At 37.2% G+C, this 18,381-nt stretch overlaps 1 protein-coding gene across 3 annotated transcripts in view; it reads right to left on the reverse strand.

Annotated features, from left to right (window-relative positions):
- Positions 1 to 328: 328 nt before the first annotated feature.
- supt6h (SPT6 homolog, histone chaperone and transcription elongation factor) overlaps positions 329 to 18,381 on the reverse strand; it is a 73,284-nt gene continuing 55,231 nt past the window's right edge. For all 3 annotated transcript variants that reach the window (XM_060848457.1, XM_060848459.1, XM_060848460.1), the window contains 14 exons: positions 18,080 to 18,207; positions 16,687 to 16,894; positions 15,614 to 15,761; positions 15,358 to 15,500; positions 13,560 to 13,700; positions 13,279 to 13,474; positions 12,713 to 12,951; positions 12,121 to 12,234; positions 7,813 to 7,937; positions 6,628 to 6,740; positions 6,291 to 6,371; positions 5,292 to 5,446; positions 3,652 to 3,818; positions 329 to 1,118 (listed from right to left, as the gene is read on the reverse strand). In XM_060848457.1, coding sequence (XP_060704440.1) covers positions 929 to 1,118; positions 3,652 to 3,818; positions 5,292 to 5,446; positions 6,291 to 6,371; positions 6,628 to 6,740; positions 7,813 to 7,937; positions 12,121 to 12,234; positions 12,713 to 12,951; positions 13,279 to 13,474; positions 13,560 to 13,700; positions 15,358 to 15,500; positions 15,614 to 15,761; positions 16,687 to 16,894; positions 18,080 to 18,207 — 2,148 coding nt within the window. In that variant the 3' untranslated portion in view covers positions 329 to 928. The remainder of the gene's footprint in view (positions 1,119 to 3,651; positions 3,819 to 5,291; positions 5,447 to 6,290; positions 6,372 to 6,627; positions 6,741 to 7,812; positions 7,938 to 12,120; positions 12,235 to 12,712; positions 12,952 to 13,278; positions 13,475 to 13,559; positions 13,701 to 15,357; positions 15,501 to 15,613; positions 15,762 to 16,686; positions 16,895 to 18,079; positions 18,208 to 18,381) is intronic.

Genomic DNA, 18,381 nt, shown 5'->3' on the forward strand with positions numbered 1-18,381 from the left:
CATCTGTTAGTACATCATTTGCTGCTGCAAAGAAAAACTGAAAATGGAATAAATCTGCTATCATATATACAATAAATATATACACACATATTAACAAACCATTGGAATTCAGATATTGGTAATTTGATTAAACTTCACACTCAGATTATCTAAATCTCTCATAAGTATCCCTTTATGCTGTCATTCACATACTGAATTACCTTGAAACACAGATGAAGGAGTAAAGCTATTTATGTTTGAATCATTTCACGCTTCAAGTGCCTATTAGGCAACTGAGATATAGCGTTCTGATATAAGTTGAAAAATAACCAGAGTATCAGAAAATGTCTTCAAAACTAAATGCTCTTTTATTTAAAGGGAAAAAAAATCTTATTAAATCAAGTACAATTTAAACTATCTTCTCCCACCAGAACATGCTGGGAATTGGTTTGTTATTTTAAGTTTCACCACAAGCATAATAAAACAAAATCATTTTGCATATGCCCATTTATGTACACCATAATAGTATCTGAAACATTTGTATATGTCAAGCAGGTGATAACCAGTATGCTTGAAAGAGTTATCCATTACTTAACGGTTACAAATGTTCTGAAATTTGAGCGCTCTGTAGAAATTAAAATTAAGCTGACTGTAAACTGGCATTTTTTTTGCACATGTACAAATCCCAGCAGAGTAGATATGCACTCACTGGTTCAGCCATTTGGAATAGTACATAAGCCTACTGGCCTATTCAATCCGGTATTCCAGTGATTTTCCTTAGGTTTCTGAAAGCATCATACTTCCAGTTGTATGGACAATACTGAGTGTCACAGAGATCCTGAAAATAGCCAATGTGTAGCTGAGAAAAGTTGGGTTTGGTTCAGGGAAACACTGAAAATAGCAGACCAGTAAAGTGGGATTAATGTTCAAACGCTGTTCATTTTGTCCTCTACCGATCCATTTCATCTAGCAATGGTGTGGCATCACCTGCGATGGACATCGGGGTGCCTTCAATCATGGGACTAGGTGAAGGCCGAGGTGTCATCTTTGCTTTCTGTTTTCGCCTTTCCTGTTCTTTCTCTTGTAGCCACTGTTCTGCTATCTTACCCCAGTCTACTGCAGTATGAGCAGTTGAAGTCCTAGGTTAAAGAATGATAAAGTGTTAGTGTCTTTGAATTCATGTTTTCATCATGCTAAGTTTTGTCTTAAGTTGCACACCATCCAAAAATGCATGCATTTCAATCTAAATTCCAGACTAATATCTGACATTAGGACATTGCTACGAGTAGACTGCAGATTATCCAGACATTATTCGTTCTCTACCTGAAATTTAGCTTAAAGAATTAACTCCCGTATTTAGGTTACAACATGAATGATTTAATGTTTTATTTTCTATTTTTAAATGCAAGGCAATCCCAGTCTTTGAATTTCAATAGTGGAGACTATGGGGCACATTCTTTTCTAGGTACCTTGAACATATAGTTTGGGATGTCAGCACTGCAGATTGGGAGTCCAGGTGATACCTTTCCAACGTCATTACAAACAGGTTTTGCTGTATACACCCAGTACACTAGCTGGGATGTTGGCAAGCAAAATTTCAACTTTACACCTTTCAACCTTCAAGTTATATAAATACAGAAACATTCCAAAGCTCAAGGCCAATCAGAGCATCCGGCACATTTTAACTTTTTAGATTAACCAATTAGACCACACAATGTGCGTTGTGGATATTTTGAATTAACCTGTTCAGATGTGTTATAGCATACTTCTGGAGCAGGTGGAGCTTGAACCCAGACCTACAGGACCAGAGTTAGGGACATTACCACTGCACCACAAGATACTTCCCCATATCACTGTACCCTTGCCTTCAAACATCCATTTGCCTCAGTGTTTAAATGGCCCAACAATCAATTAAGCACAGCCCTTTTGTAGTAATTTCCAGGTTTTCACCACCCTATTTTTTCTAAAGGAAATGCTTCCAAATTTTGCTCCCCTATGACCTAATTTTAATTTTGGGATTACATATACCTGTTCTCGATTCTCCTTCTAGAGAAAATAATGCTTTCTCATCAATTCTTTCAAATCCTTCTAACATTGTGGACAACTTGATCAGATCACTCCTTAATCTATTATAATCAAAGGGATACAAATTCTTCAAATCTCAGTAATATTTTGGTGATTCTGCATTTCATTCCTTCAATGCCTAATATATTACTTGTAGTGCAGACCTAAATTAAACAGAACTTTAAATGGAGTCTGACAAAAGCTTTATAAAACTGAACTACAGCTGCTTCCTCTTTACATCTTCGTCCCCATAAAAAGAATAACAACATTCCCTGAGCCCTTTTGAATCAGTCAACTTGATATTGATGGTTAGTTTTTAAATTTTTTTACTCAACAGTTCTCATTTTCAAAATATGCTCTGATTTAACTTTCTTGGTTCTAAAATGATTATCTCTCTCTTGTCTACATCGAATTTAATGCCATGATTTTTCCCTCACTAAACCATTCCCTGTCCATAAGATGTTCATTTGGCCCAGACAATCTGTTCCACCATTCAATGAGATCATAGCTGAGCTGATAATTCTAAACTCCACTTTCCTGCCTTATCCCAGTAACCCTCCATTTACTTAATGTTTAAACATACGTTTATCTCAACCTTGAATATACTTAATGACCTAGCATCAACAGTCCTCTTGTGGTAAGGAATTCTTACTACCTGAGAAACAAGTCCTCCTCCTTGCTATCCCACTGCAACTCCCTGCTCACTGAACTTATTGTTCCTCTTAACTTTGTGCCAATTGAATTGAAAGATGAGAGATTTATATACGTTAATATCATTTTTGAACTTTGGACTTCGAAAAAAATAGTAGCATATGGATGTTGGCTATTTTAATGAAGGGCTTTTATTGGGACAAACACAAATAGATCAGATATTCCTTCTCGAATAATGATCTAATCCAGTGTCCTAGGAGCAGGCAACCCCACGGGTAATAATGGAATTCTGTTTCTATTATCGTTATTTTCAACAAGTAAACAGCAAAAGCCATTACATTGTTTTCAGATCAGAATAATCAAGGATTGATTTAGATTAGAAAATTGCAGTGATTAAAAGGTTGTCGGGGAGTTCAGAGGAAACCTGATTAGGATCAGAAGCAAACATAAGTTTTCTCCTAGAGATAAAACTTTTTTTCCAGGGCACTTAAGTGAATAAGTTATTCAATTTTAATTTGTATAACTTCCAAATCAGAAGTGTTCATGTAAGATGACTTTACAGTTAATTCTCCTGGGGAGAATCCATTAACTAGAACTTAGATTTGATATGGGCTGGGGGGGGTAATTTTTCAATTTAATTTCCTGAAAAATGATGGTATTAGTAATTAGTAATCGTATTTTTGCTTTGTTGTATAGTTTAAGCTTTCTTGAAACAAACAAACAAAGTCTCTGTACCTGAATGGCTGTTTCTTTTTCTTTTCACCTTTTGGGTAATACATTTCTATTCTGTTAATGAAACTATGTAGCCTCGTGTGACTAAGTTTAAATAACTGACCATTCGGTTAACTGAAATAGAAAAATTTGATCTATCCATTCAGATTTCATTCTGGAATGTGACTTGTGCAGTCGTACCATTGGCTGGGATCTTAACACAATCAATACTGCAAAAGTACTCACTTTGGCTGCGACCTTTGTCGTGTTGTAGATGGCGGTATGACAGAAGCTTGAGGTGTAGCATTACCATGGTACTGAGGTGTTGTCATTGGTTGACTGGGTGTTGTGTATGAATAGCTTGGAGTCATCAATGGTGTTGCTACTGGCTGCTGTGCAGGAGTTGCAAAAACCTGGTAAAAGGATCAGATCTAAGTCAGATTCAATTAAGACAGAAAATAGGCAGCTAAGCTAGAGAAGATTATAAGGGTTACATTTTGCTGTATCTTAACCATGAAAAGTTGTGCCCCAACACTACTAGAATTTAGCAAAAAAAAAGCTGATCAACTCACAAGCTTTTGAAGATATAAATGCCCCTTGAAGTGAAAAGTTAAATTGCAGAAAATATTAACAATAACTCAAGAATTTAACATAACTTGCAGTTTGAATTGCTAATATATTGTTTCGTACTTTGCCATAATGCAATTCAGTGAAAAAGTCAAAACAAAAAACAGAATGGGGATTGGTTTGAGGAGATCTGCTACTTGAAAGTAATGCTACAGTTGGATGTAGCTCATTGTTGGCTGAGTTAATATTTGCTGGCAAGCAACCAGTGGAAATTCTGCTCAGCAAGCTTAACAGTTGACCAAGTTCAGTTCACCCTACTCCTGTAAAAACTTGAATTTGTTCGAGACCATGTCATCTCTGGAGGTGATACATTGCCTAACCGTTCCCAGAGCTGGCAAAGTTGGAGGGGTCTTCAATGACCTTCAATTTCTTTTCTCGACAGTATGGAGCAGCCCAGACCATGCAAGATCTCTGAAATGTTGTGTTGGTACATGGATGAACATGTGGACTGACTGAAAATGAGACATCATCATCTTCCACATGTTAAGTAGCGTGGGTGTGTTTGTTACAGAAAAGGCCAAACAGAGTGCCTTGGATTTCAAAACTGCAGCGCAAAAACACTAAACATTGTCTGACTGCATTGATTACACAGTAGATTGTAACCCACTATCTGAAGACAGCACACCAAGCAGTAGAGAATACTCGAGTATTTCCAGCGCCAATTGCTGACATTTTTTAGTATCTTTTACCAAGTCAAGGCATTGTAAGGTGTGAACAGAGTTGAATAAAGACATTTTCCCCATATTTACTGTTTTATTGTGTTTTCATCTGGCAGTTTCTTTTGACAATGTGTCTGTAAGCAAATCAGGTTACAAAGGGTTCACTTTGGCCATTGTGGAGCTATCTACAAAATGAATTTGAGAGTGGATCCCCTGGGACTGGACTCATTGGGACTTTATGGAGTAGAAATAGAGCAAATGAGGAGGTATCTTCAAAATCGCAATGACTATTTGAAGCATTGATACAATTAATTATTTTAGCTGTCACAAGATGTCAGGTGCAAGGGAAGAAATTACTCTTTTGCACAGTTGACAGCTTGGCTGATAATTAGTCAGAGTTAGTACCGATGCACACTAGGTTAAGTGAAGAGGAAGGATTTCCATTTGTATGCTTGGTATTTTGGATAATGGATAGGTCCAGGAAATCCCAAATACAATTTGCCTACATGAGAGCAACAATTAAGTCTTGGGCAACTTAGAAATTATCAACATGGTAGTATTTAAAAAGGTGAAAATAGAAATCTTAAGGCAGAAACATACATGATAGGCACTGCTTCCTCCATAGCCATACTGACTGGATCCCCACTGTGCTGGAGTAGCATTTGGGTTCTGACCCTGTCCAGTAACAGCTGCTATGGCATTGAACATTTGTGTTGTCATGTTCTGTGGGAGAGCATTAACTGCTCGTGTAATATCTAGTAGAGAAGGGAAATAATTGGTTAGTTAGTTACTGTGGACATCAGTTACGTATTCATTTAAATTCCATTTCCTTAGCACATCTGAAACAAAGTTTATTACATTTACACTGAAAGCACAAACTAAGACAGATTCAGTATGCAACAAGGATCTTAATATTAAACTACTAGATATGCAGTGTACAAACATTACAACAACATGAATAAAAGCACAACATAGAACCACTTTCTTTTTAGAGATTTAATGTCAAAATAAATCCAACACCAACATGACAATTGCTCTCATTACCCCCAAATCTAAAAGCTTTCTTTGGATCAAAATTCAGGACCACTAGATTACGAATCCTCAAAATATCCAATCCACTTCCAACTCATTCTGTCCACCAGGAAGTTACTTTATTAGCTATTAAAAAGATCTGGTGTAATGGTGTTGTGACTCAATATTATGTGAAGCGTGGAAGGGACAACATTCAATTTAATTTTCATCACTGGTTTTCTAAAACCACATGAGAGAAAACACTAAAACACTAAACAATATTTATTGTTTGTTATGGATCTTCCAGCAACTGAATAACCTCACTGAAATATTAACTAGCTGACAGAAGGTGGTGAAAGATAGTGACAGCAACAATGTTAAGGGCATCAAAAACCAGATTTGGAACTGTATAAGTTGCGCTAAACATAAGAAAAAACTGCTTTGGGAGACAAAATTACTTACTTCCTTGCCATTCAGCTTTATTAAACACAAATAAAGCTATAGAAGTACAGCAACGCATTTTACAAGCAGGAACATTATGAAATGACAGTTTGAACACAAGAGAAGAAAGTAATTCCATACACATACCTGCCAAATTAAGATTAGCTGGTGTTGCATCCATAGAGGCAGGTGTTCTGCTGGATCTGCTTGTACTTGAAGGTGTAATACCTGGGAACAGATAATCATGTTCATTTCAGTATTCATAGTTCATGACTAAAATTCTTGTTTATACAGTTGCCACAAAAATCATAAATGTCAATGTATACCTTGTGGTGAAAATATATTCCATCCAAGCTTTTAACAATCTGAATCCATTCTATTTAAAGGTCAAATGTATCTATTTTTCTTACTACTTAATTTCAGCCCATTTGGAAGTGCACAGACTCTATGCATTGGTTAAATTCAACGGCCTCTGTAGTCTTACCTGGAACAGGATCCTGGAAGTGATCCTTAAACCATCTAAACAGTCCATTCACAGTTGGGAAAATTTGCCCCCTGTAGCGGTATCCTTCTGGTGTTACTGTAACATACTCCACCCTACAAACAATATAACATTTAGAGTGCAAACAGAAACACTGTATATGGAATTACTTTGCTGAACTGTTTAAAAAAAAAGTCCTATAATCTTCCTAGTGTTAAACCTATTGAAATGCAGGCTCCCTTCAGTAATATCTCTTCTCTACAAACGTACTGTATTCATACATTAGATTTCCTTTCTTTCCAGAAAGGAATGCAAATAGATTTCTCATACCCTAATACCACAGAACAAAGATACCCGTCTTAGAAATTTTAGTTGCAGCTTGCAGTCCAATTTCTGAAAGCTATCAAATTTACATCTTTGGCTTGTGCTGTAATATAACAACTTGAAAAGTAAGCATTCCAGAAAACTTTCCTATTCTAAAACAGACCATTGACATCACATCATAAATTAAAGCATCCACATTTGGATAGCACAGTGTCTCAGTGGTTAGTGCTACTGCCTCTCAGCACCAGGGACCTGGGTTTGATTCCAGCCTTGGGTGACTGACTATGTGGAGTTTGCATGTTCTCCCCAGCATGGGGTTTCTGCTAGATGATCCACCTTCTTTCCAGATGAGCAGTTTAGGTGAATTAGCCATGGTAAAAACAGGGTTATCAGAATTAGGTAGGGGCTGTCTGGGTGTGATATTCTTCAGAAGGCTGGTGCAGACCTATGGGCTAAATGGCTTCTTTCTACACCATAGGGATTCCACGATTCAAATCAGTTGAAACTGGCTCATTCTTATCACCTAACAGGATCACAGTTCAATATACAGTTACTTTCACTTAATAACTGCATATTGGACTTGTACTTGTAAAAGGAAATGCAACAATGTGAAATTAGTTGAAATTCACATACTTTTCCAGCTCCAGACATACTGTTAGCTACTCTGCACATTCATTGGCATGACACTACTGGCAATCCTCATTTTCTGCAATGTAGTGCATGAATATTACAATTATATCCATAATAACAACAACTTCATAAGCCCAGGAGAGGGGAGACCTTTCAGTAATAATTACACTAGCTAATTAAGAATATTAAATGCTTATCACTGAAATTACAGAACACCACTTTGGAGGTACCAACCTTGGTTTAGCACGAGGTTGGTAGCCTAACAAAAATTTTCCTGGCAATTCCTTTGATGCTGAAATAAAATAGGGAATAAAAGACGGCTTTTCTCTTTTGGATTTTGACAGCAGTTCCTCCATTTTCTAGAAAGGAAAATAAATTAATGCCATATTTAATACAGTCTTGGTAACAACAAAACATTAAGATTAACTGTGGAAATAACTGTTCAAAAAAAGTAGGTCTTTTGGCACAAATTAATTTTATATTTCAAAAGGATATGAGGAGTTTATGCAATGAAATGTTCCACACTACAAAAACAATAAACATGACTTTCTTACTACAGAAACCAAATGACCTACTGTGTTTAGTGTTTTTAATTTGCTTTATTTTCGTAAATAACACTTTTTAGACAACTGTTTACTATTAGAACCACTGATCTATTAAATAATTGCGGTAGAACTGCAAATAACCGTTCTATTAAGAAGGGACCCTGTCTTGATGGCTAATTAAAATAAAAGTGGGCTGACATATTCTGATTGATTAAATACTGGCAGCTTGATTCCCGCTAGTTCCTAATTTGACTTCAGCTGAAAATACTGCTCAGCTCAGTTGCTTTCAGAAATAACTCTCATTTCCAAACATTTAACATGGCAAACAACATTTTTCCTAAGTCACAACGTGTTCAAAATCCAGGCAAATGTACAATTTGAATTTGAATAACTGTCTTAGTTGAATTCAAGGTCCCTCCTATTTAATCACCAGTTTTGCTAAAGCACCTTTATAACAAAAGTAATGCATTAAAACAGTTGCTTGATTTTAATCTATCATAACTTTTACGGCGGCACGGTGGCACAGTGGTTAGCACTGCTGCCTCACAGCGCCAGGGACCTGGGTTCAATTCCTGCCTCAGGTGACTGACTGTGTGGAGTTTGCACGTTCTCCCCGTGTCTGCGTGGGTTTCCTCCGGGTGCTCCGGTTTCCTCCCACAGTCCAAAGATGTGCGGGTCAGGTGAATTGGCCATGCTAAATTGCCCGTAGTGTTAGGTAAGGGGTATATGTAGGGGTATGGGTGGGTTGCGCTTCGGCGGGTCGGTGTGGACTTGTTGGGCCAAAGGGCCTGTTTCCACACTGTAAGTAATCTAATCTAACTGGAACAAATGTTGGTCGAACAGAAAAGAAAAACCATGTCACAGTGTAACTTGGAATGCTCTGCTAATCAGGCTGCTTGCAAGTACTGTCCAGAATCCTGTGCTTATCCAGTGCTCTGAGATGAAGAGCAATCTGTGTCTCCTTACACAGAAGATTAGTATACAGATAGCACAACTAATTAGGGAAGCTATTTATTGGAGAGGGGATTGAATCTAAAAGTAGGAGGTTATGTTTCAATTATACAGTATATTAGTGAGATCACACCTACAGTACTGTGCAGAAAATTGGTCACTTTATTTAAGAAAGAGTGTAAATGCATTGGAGGCAGTTCAGAGAAGGTTTACTGAACTAATGCCCAGAATGGGTGGGTTGTCCTAGGAGGAAATTTTGGATTGGGTAGGCTTGTATCTGGAGTTTAGAAAAATAAGATGCAACTTAATTGAAAGATATAAAATCCTGAAGGGTTTTAACAGGGGTGGGGGATAGATGTGGAGATGATGCTTCCTCTTATGGGAGAATCTAGAACGCAGAGGCAATGCTTAAAAATTAGGAGTTGTGCATCAAAACAAAGATTAGGCAACTTTTTCTCTGTCAGAGGATAAGTCTTTGGAATTCTCCTTTCGAAAGATGGTAGAATCTGAATCTTTGAATTTTTTTTAAAAGAACTCCGTGGAATGTCAAATTCGCTAACTAAGTAGAACACGAGTGCAGATTATACTAGTCATATTACTAAATGAAAACAGTATTTGTTCCAACACATATGAGTAGAGGGTACAACGTTACAAGCTACATTCATATGGTGAAGAGATTGTGACAGCTCAAAGCTTTTCAAACATTAAACATAACAAAATGACGACCTATGGCTGAGAGCAAATAGTAACATGCTATACCACTGGGGAGGAACTCTGACAATATTTCTGTTTGGGACTTACAAAGATTTAAACACAAGTTCCTTGTTTTTATGAATCTGCTTAAAAGTCTCATCAACTCATCCTGACATCTTAAAAAATCTTTATGTATAAACCCCAAGATCTCTTTTTTCTGACCTCCCTTACAATTGTATTATTTAGCTTATGGTGCACTTCTTTATTTTTTCATCCAAAGTGCACCATCTGCTTTCCTGTTCGTCTTTATCTCCAAAGGACTGAAACACAATTTAGGGTGGCACAGTATTTAGCACGACTGCCTCACAGTGTTAGGGACCCAGGCTAGATTCCCACCTCGGGCGACTGTCTGTGCGGAGTTTGCACATTCTCCCTGTGCCCGCGTGGGTTTCCTCTGGATGCTCCGACGTCTCCCAGAATCTAAAGGTGTGCAGGTCAGGTGAATTTGCCATGCTAAATTGCCCATAGTGTCAGGTGCATTAGTCAAAGGTAAATATAGGGTAAAGGGAAGGGGTCTGGGTGGGTTGGTGTGGACTTGTTGGGCCAAAGGGCCTGTTTCATAGAGTATTGCAGATGATCTAATCATTCAGTTTGGGACATGGCACTTCAAAAAAGGTAAACTCCTTGGAGGGCTACAACTTCACCAGAATGATATCAAAATACAAAGCGTTAAATTATGATGACAGAATGCATAAACGTGCCAGATATTCCTTCAAATTTTGATGATTGATGAATAATAAAATGGAGGTGTTCAAATTATTAAAAAAGGTTTCAACAGAGTAGCAAAGAGAAACTACTTTCACTGGTGGAGAATCCAGAACAAGGAGGTGTAATCTTACAATTATAACCATGCCATTCAGAACTGAGAACAGTAAAATCTGGAACTGTTTTGAACAAAAGGTTGTAGATGCTGGTTAGTGAAAGTTTTGAAAGCTGATCTTCACAATTTAATTCACAAAGGTATCGGGAAAGGGATCAAAACTGAATGAAACAATAGACTTGAGGAACTGATTGGTCTATTTGTGCGCCTCGAAGCAATCATTTTTGCATGGATTCTGTGAAACTTCATTTAGCAACTGCAAGAATCATGATGTCCTACTTCTCATCTAATGTATTATGTTCAGTTACAAATAAATTAATGGCACTTGCACAATGGGACACAGTACACAATTTCTCTTGTATGTAATTTTCCCTCTCATTTTCCATTTTGTGATTTCAGGATACAATGCTAGTTAGAGATTTCAGGTTAACTTGATAGTTTCTCTGGATAAGCAATATTATTGCTCCAATAAATGATCTGCGTGTCTTAAACTGAAAATATGACTCAACTGTCCTGGATTTGCTTCTACGAAATAACATAGCATATTAAAACAGTTTCTCTTTGCAACCTGCAATGGATAGGTGTGTCTTTTGTACAGATCTCTTCATTTTTTTTGATGTCAGATCAAGTCAATACTACAGTAGTAAGGGTTCACTGAATCTGTAAACAGAATTACTTCAAACTGAGATAATACATACCTAGCAACAGATATGCTGAGAATAAAATGGTTTAAATTAGGACAACTTATATCCATGCTATAAAACAAAATGAAGGAAAGGCAATACTATCACGGTCCAGTGGATCATTTCCCCAGACCAAATAACACCTTTACCTTTTGTCACAATGCCTAAAGAAAAACATTTGTTTTTGTCAGTCTCCTATTCATTTGCCTCCCATTTAGTCAAACCTGCCTATCCTCAGTTCCCAGAGGAAAGTCTACAGGTTAACTTGACAATAATCCCAAGTACAAGTGAATAGCCTATCAAGACAAGAATGAGTGGTGATGGTTGTTAGTATGATTAAAAAAAATCTTTCATTGCTGATGTTTTAATAGATTGCGTGCCAAATGTTACAGGTTTAACCCTTTTAATGCAATCTTAAGTTAAAATCATGTTTTAAATTAACTCACATTAAGTTATTCCCAGAGGAATTGGTTAAAAATACATGCACCACTCAGAATATTACAATTCCTAGAAAGAGATGACTGTGCACATGGAGTGTATTTTCAAGGATTTAACCCCAACAACATCCTTCATCCCCACCCAACTGATGGCAGGTACAAATCATGTTTTTAGAACACACTTGCTTCCAATAATTCATGTCCTGCTTACAGACTTTTAATAAAATGGGTTCAGTGAAGATTAAAGTTAATGTGAAAAAAAATTAAGACAGTCTTGCCCATTTCCATGTTAATAAACTCATTCGGATTGCTCCTTGTGTGGAGCAAGCCAGGTTCACATGTTGTGTAAATACCTTGCGGTCTCCGCCACTGCAATCCTGGTAATATTTGTGATACAGCAGGTCACGAGCAAATGATGCCATCGGTTGCACATAGCGAGCAGTGATTTCGTCAAGATCTTCAAATTCCTGGATAATGAAATTGAAGATTAAAACTGTAAGTGCCTTACAATACAAAGTTCATTTTTTTTTAAAAAAAGGAGGATATATATTTGCTAGAAAGAATAAACATTTGCATGACTATTTAAAAGGAAGACCTCAACTTGCATCCAAAAGGTTCATGCACTGCATTGCTTTTGCATACATTATGTAAAACATATCAACAAAAAAAAATCTGTCGAAAGTGAATAAAAAGATACATCATTTCACATTACAGATTTACTCTAAATGTGAAGTCAACAGTCACCAATATCAAACATGTATTTGAAATTATAAATAAAGGCACTTCAGTGCAGAAAACAAAAATCTGAAAAATCCAGTCTCTTCGAGAACACTGCAATGCTTATTTCCAGGAAGCTGAATTTCCATAAATTTCATAGCTACAGATTCAACAAACTTCATAAAATCTGTATTTACAATGAAATATTTAGGTGTTTTCTTCTCTTACCTCATTGTTGATCAAAAGAGACTGTCCCAAGCTAAAGGCATTCTCTTTGCCTTCTTCTCTTACGTCTATATGTTGATAGATCCCATCAGTTACTTTCCAGGTTACAGTAAGGTGGTTTGCTCCTTTGCTGCTAGGTCTGATGATAACATCTCCTTGGTCCATGGTTTCCATCATCTTCTCAGCCTGCTTGAAGTTGATATTGTGGAACGAGGGGTGCACTATTACTCGTTTGATATATGCTGTTGGAAAGTAAAGAGTGAACAATAATTAATACAATCATTCTTTTTTTCAAAAAGCAAGAATTTCTGTTTACGCATACTACCAACAACTTAGACCTGCAATTTCACAAGTTTGCAAAACTTGAATGCTGTGGTAAAAAATGGAGGTGAAAAATATCTTTCAAGTCAAAGACTTTTTTTCCTGAAGCTTTTATACACTTAGATGACGGAGACTTGGCTACAGACTTAAGACTTAATTCAAATAAGGGATTAACTTAAAACTGAGGTCAACATAATGAAAACCTCAATATCAAAATAAATCAAATTTTGAACTGCCGAGTGACTTACTCGTGCGCTGCTGTTTTTTCTTGGCATCGTCGTCTACCTTTTGGTCTGCAGCCTCAGAATCAAAGTCATAATATGTGTCCTTGGGCAACTTCCATTCATTGTTCTTGTCCATGAGATCAGATGTTCGACAGGTAAGATCAACACTAAATTTTTCAATATCTATCTTCATTATTCTGCAGTGCACAGTCATACCAATCTACAAGAAAGTCGAAATGAACAATTACACATCCAATCAGATATCACCAAACCTGAGAAATAATTCAAGAGAAAAAAATCCCCACCTTGACCCTTTCTTCGGGATGCTTCACATTTTTGTCACTAAGGAATTTTGTCGGAATGAAACCTGTAACGTTGTTGTCTAGCCTTGTTTTCACACCTATAGCCTGGCCAGGGCAGGCACCGCTGTCAAAATGATTCCAAACCTGTGGGGAATAAAAATCAATCTTTTAAGAACAACTTAAATTACTTTAATGATTTTGAGTTTTTTCTGCTGAAAGGAAAGTGATGATGAAGACAGTAACATTTACACTCCACACAGCCTTTTGCATTGATAGACATTCTTTCAAGATAAAAGCCACATATTTAAAAAAAAATCTTCTTTTTACCTTTATGTCATTCACAGGTCTTCAGATAGAGAACACACAAGGCAGGCAGGAAAATTTGAACCTCCAAGTGGGAGGTTCAAGTGGGAGGTTAAAACTGTTAAAAATCAAAATCCTGACCCAAGGTTGTGACCGGAGTGAACTGAATCATTTTATTACGCTCAAGTATCTGGAATGAGTTTTTCAGCCCATACCAGTTCAGTTTTCAACCCCTCAGACATTGAAGCACTCTGTATTGATATGCAGCAAGATCTGGACAATATTCAGATTTGGCTTGATACATAAGCAGATGGCAGTTGAATTACACAAATGCTGGGCAAAGACCATCTCCAACAAGAGAGAATTTAAGCACACCCGTTTGACATTACCATCACTGAATTCCTCATTATCAACATCCTGTGTTAACATTGACCAGAAATTGGACTGGATGAGATATAAACGTTGTGACTACAGGAGCAGACCACAGCCTGGAAATTTGGGGTAACGTGCCTTCTTACTCACCAAAGTCTATCCAATCTTCTATGAGGCACAAGCCAGAAGTGTGATGAAATAGTTTCCTGTTCCTGAATTAGTGTGATTCAATGACAATGACATTCAGGATGACACAATACAAAGCTGCCCAGTAAATGAGCATTCAGTTGACTAACTTAAACATTCACTCCTTCCACCATGGGCACACAGCTATAGTAGTATGTACAATATATAGGAAACAAAGTTTGTGCGAAGATTTGTAGCTCGGGTGCTTGTTGTAGTGGTTCTGTTTGCCGAGCTGGAAGTTTTAGTTGCAAACGTTTCGTCCCCGGGCTAGGGGACATCATCAGTGCCGTGCAGCCTCCTGCGAAGCGCTTCTTTGATGTTTCTTCCAAGGATAGACCACTATAAATACCGGAAGAAACATCAAAGAAGCGCTTCGCAGGAGGCTCCACAGCACTGATGATGTCTCCTAGCCAGGGGACGAAACGTTTGCAACTAAAACTTCCAGTTCGGCGAACAGAACCACTACGATATAGGAAACACTGCAGCAACTGGCCAAGTCTACTTTAATAGCACATTTCAAACTCAGGACTTGTTAACACTTCTAAGGACCACCATTTACAAGGTTCCTTTTAAGCCACAAACCATCATGACCATTATTTCTATTCCTTCACTGCCACTGGATCATAATCTTGAAATTCCCTTCCTAACAGCACTGTGGTACCAGCACTAGATGGACTGCATGGTTCAAGAAAGTGGCTCACAACCAACTTCTCAAGGATTGGTAACAAATGTTGGCTCAGTCAGCAATCCCCATATTCCATAAATTTAAAAAAATTCAAAAGCTGTTATGACTGACACAATGTTTTAAGAAAAGTACTTTAGAAAAACAAAACACATCTAAACAATTTCAAACTTAATTCAACTGATAAATGCTAAAATGTAAATGATGAATTATGAGATTTAAAAAATTATAGGTCCAAATTTTAAAATGGTGCCATACCTCACTAAGTTCTGGGAAGTTGTCTTGTTGGCAGAAAGGACACTGCCAGAGTCCAGTTTCATCATTCCTGATAGCTTGATCATAACTTTCACCCTGAGGCCTCCTGTGAGCAATCCCTGTCACAACACATGTGATCAACTTACCTAAACAGAAGGAAGAGAGTTAGAGTAAGAGTAATTTCAACAAACCCGTAGAAGTAAAAAGGTTTTAAAATCCTTTCCTAATTACTTAGAGATTAGTGAAAGAGAAGTCTTACCAATGTAAAATGTCTCTGGAGTTTCTTTTGTTAACATGTTGAAAATTTCTTCTGAGTTTGCTGCACGACATGGAACTCTTAAATCCTTGTACCTGCAACTCAGCTCAGCTCGAATATCATATAATGTGATACCTTTGTTACCATATCCCTGTTAATGATAAATTTAAGTGCAAAATAGACACGTAAAATTATTTGTTCTGTACTTAATTAGTAGTTGCAGGAAGCAATGCTTACTAACATTCACGAAAAACAAAATTTCTGCTAAATATTAAACATTTGGGGAAATCAGGGACTACGTCCTAGGCCTAATGCAGACATAGAATTTTCCACAGCATACCTTTTAGATGCATTTTTATATTTCTACCATTTCTACTGAGGTCTAGATATTAAAATTCAATTCTCAAATGCTAAATAGCACTTAAAAAACTGAACAGTAAATTTCTATGAAAATATCTCAAATCAAATGATATTTTGGGGATAAAGGGAGTTAAAGCAGCAAAACATAAATAACTCAAATAATTTTACGTAATCTGGGCAGCCTACTATTCAAATGGACAGGGTTAGTTGGCACACACTGAATATCCTTTGATCTGCTGATCTTACTTCAGATGATATTTGTGAACACCAAGTATATATTTTGCAAATACTGACAAGAATATATTGAGTAGGCATACATAAGCTGGTCCTCAGACAATTAATCAATTGGGTTAGGTTGGAAGGCTGGTCGTGCCTTTCAAATTGCACCACATCAAGTTATCATTGTCAGGGTGCAAAGGTAAATATCACCCTCAAGTCTAACAATGCCAAAGCTTTTGAAGGTTTATTATACATTGTATCATTTATTAATGGAAATTGTTCTACACAGCAACATTCATTCATATAAAATATTCAAAATATACATTCTCTACCAATTCTAGACGTGCAAACAAATATTGAAACATAGCATGCTTATCAGTACACTGGTCACAGATGCAAGTGCACCAAAGATGAAAATGCTCTGTTGTTTTGAATTATATCTGACAAATAATTCTGAATTAAATATTCAATGAAAAGTCATTTATGAAAATACCAACCTGCCTCTCCAGTTCTTCTGCAAATGCGTCAAGGTCAAGATCCTTCAGTCGCTCAGGATTTTCCAAAATTTCTTCCAGTGCTCCAGCTGGGTTGGCGTCCTCTGCTGACTCATCATATTCAAGTGCATCCACAGCCATCTTTCTGGCCCATTCATACGTTTCAGGGTGAACTCTTGAGCCATCGAGGACCTCAATGTAGGAATCAGTACTGCAGATTTTATACAAGGCAGATTATAGGTAAACGTCGCAATGAAAGTACAAGACAAATGCGCACCACATAAGTGAGCAATATGGCATAGGAACTTTAGTGCAGATATAATGTCAGGTATGTCAGACTGCATGCCACAGTACACTCCTATACCTTCAACACTGGCAGAGTACTGACAATGCTCAATCGGCCTATGCTTGCACAAACCAAAGTATGGTGTCCGAAATTAGATGTGATTCCACAATAGGCCAGAACGTGCTAAACAATCCCAAGTGCGTTAATAATTGAACGAACCAATTTAAGATTAGTCAGGCTTGCTGTATATCTTTCAGACAGTTGGGAGAACAAAGAAAATTTACAGCCCAGGAACAGGCCCTTCAGCCCTCCAAGCCTGAAGGAGCTATTTTCTGCCAGGAAAATGTACATACCCACACATTGCACATTTCTCAATTAAACAAAAACATGGGAGACAACAGCTCTGTGACACATTCTATGTGCCAACATTTCAACTACAGTGTACATATCTGCAAGTTTTTTTTCCGTGTAGAATGAATTCTTGCTCCTTTGAAATTTGGCATTATTGCATTTGGCCTGCTATGTGCAAGTTGAAAAGCCTCGATCACTTATCTTTTTTCAGCAATGCAAACTATCATGCCAGAATTCACATTTCCAAAGAATAAGTCTCAAAGGAAAGTTTTTCTCAAGCTTTAGATATTTGATGTATTATCCATCCCAATTCGTTAATCCGGAATAAATCATAAAGTAAAGTCAGTTCTGCTATAACGTGTGTTTCATCAATACAAATTGGCTATAACACGATTGAAGAATTTAGACCATTATTTGTAAAACGCAAACGTTCCTTACTTGCATTGGCTATAACCTCAATTCCAGCCCCATAAGTTGAAATGGTGCAGCTATTATGCGATTTTCATATAATGGAACTATCGCATTATATCAGAACCAATATAGTATATTTTACAAAGCACAGCCTATATCCAGAAAAGCCTTTTTGAGTTCATTCTGACAGACATTATGGCAATGGTAGACACTAAGAGCAGTTAGGTAGCTGGAGACCTCTGGCTCACTGCACTGTTACAGACCTGGAAAGGTGTAGTTGGCAAATCACAGAGTAAACAATACAACACAAAAATTCAGAACAAAATTGTATCCTACATCAAAACTGACCTGTCCCCTAATGATGCAGTATCTATTTTAATAAAGCCTGCGCAATTGATGAAGACCTTTGGGCCCATATGGCACATCGTAACTAGCTGGGTCCTGTTTTCCAGGCGAGTGTTATTTTGTTTGAGGATCTGCATAAGAAAATGACGTTAAATTAAGGTACATACAGAAATCCAAAGTATAATTCTGCTGCTTACAGAACTGTAGTCCCACTCTTTCAAAATCAATGCAATTGTACAACAGGTGAATTGATCTTTGATAGACAGAGCATGCAAAACGGTACCATTGTATTTATTGTTTAGTGC

Source organism: Hemiscyllium ocellatum, chromosome 31, assembly GCF_020745735.1.
Source record: "Hemiscyllium ocellatum isolate sHemOce1 chromosome 31, sHemOce1.pat.X.cur, whole genome shotgun sequence".
NCBI classification, from domain to species: Eukaryota; Metazoa; Chordata; class Chondrichthyes; order Orectolobiformes; family Hemiscylliidae; genus Hemiscyllium; species Hemiscyllium ocellatum.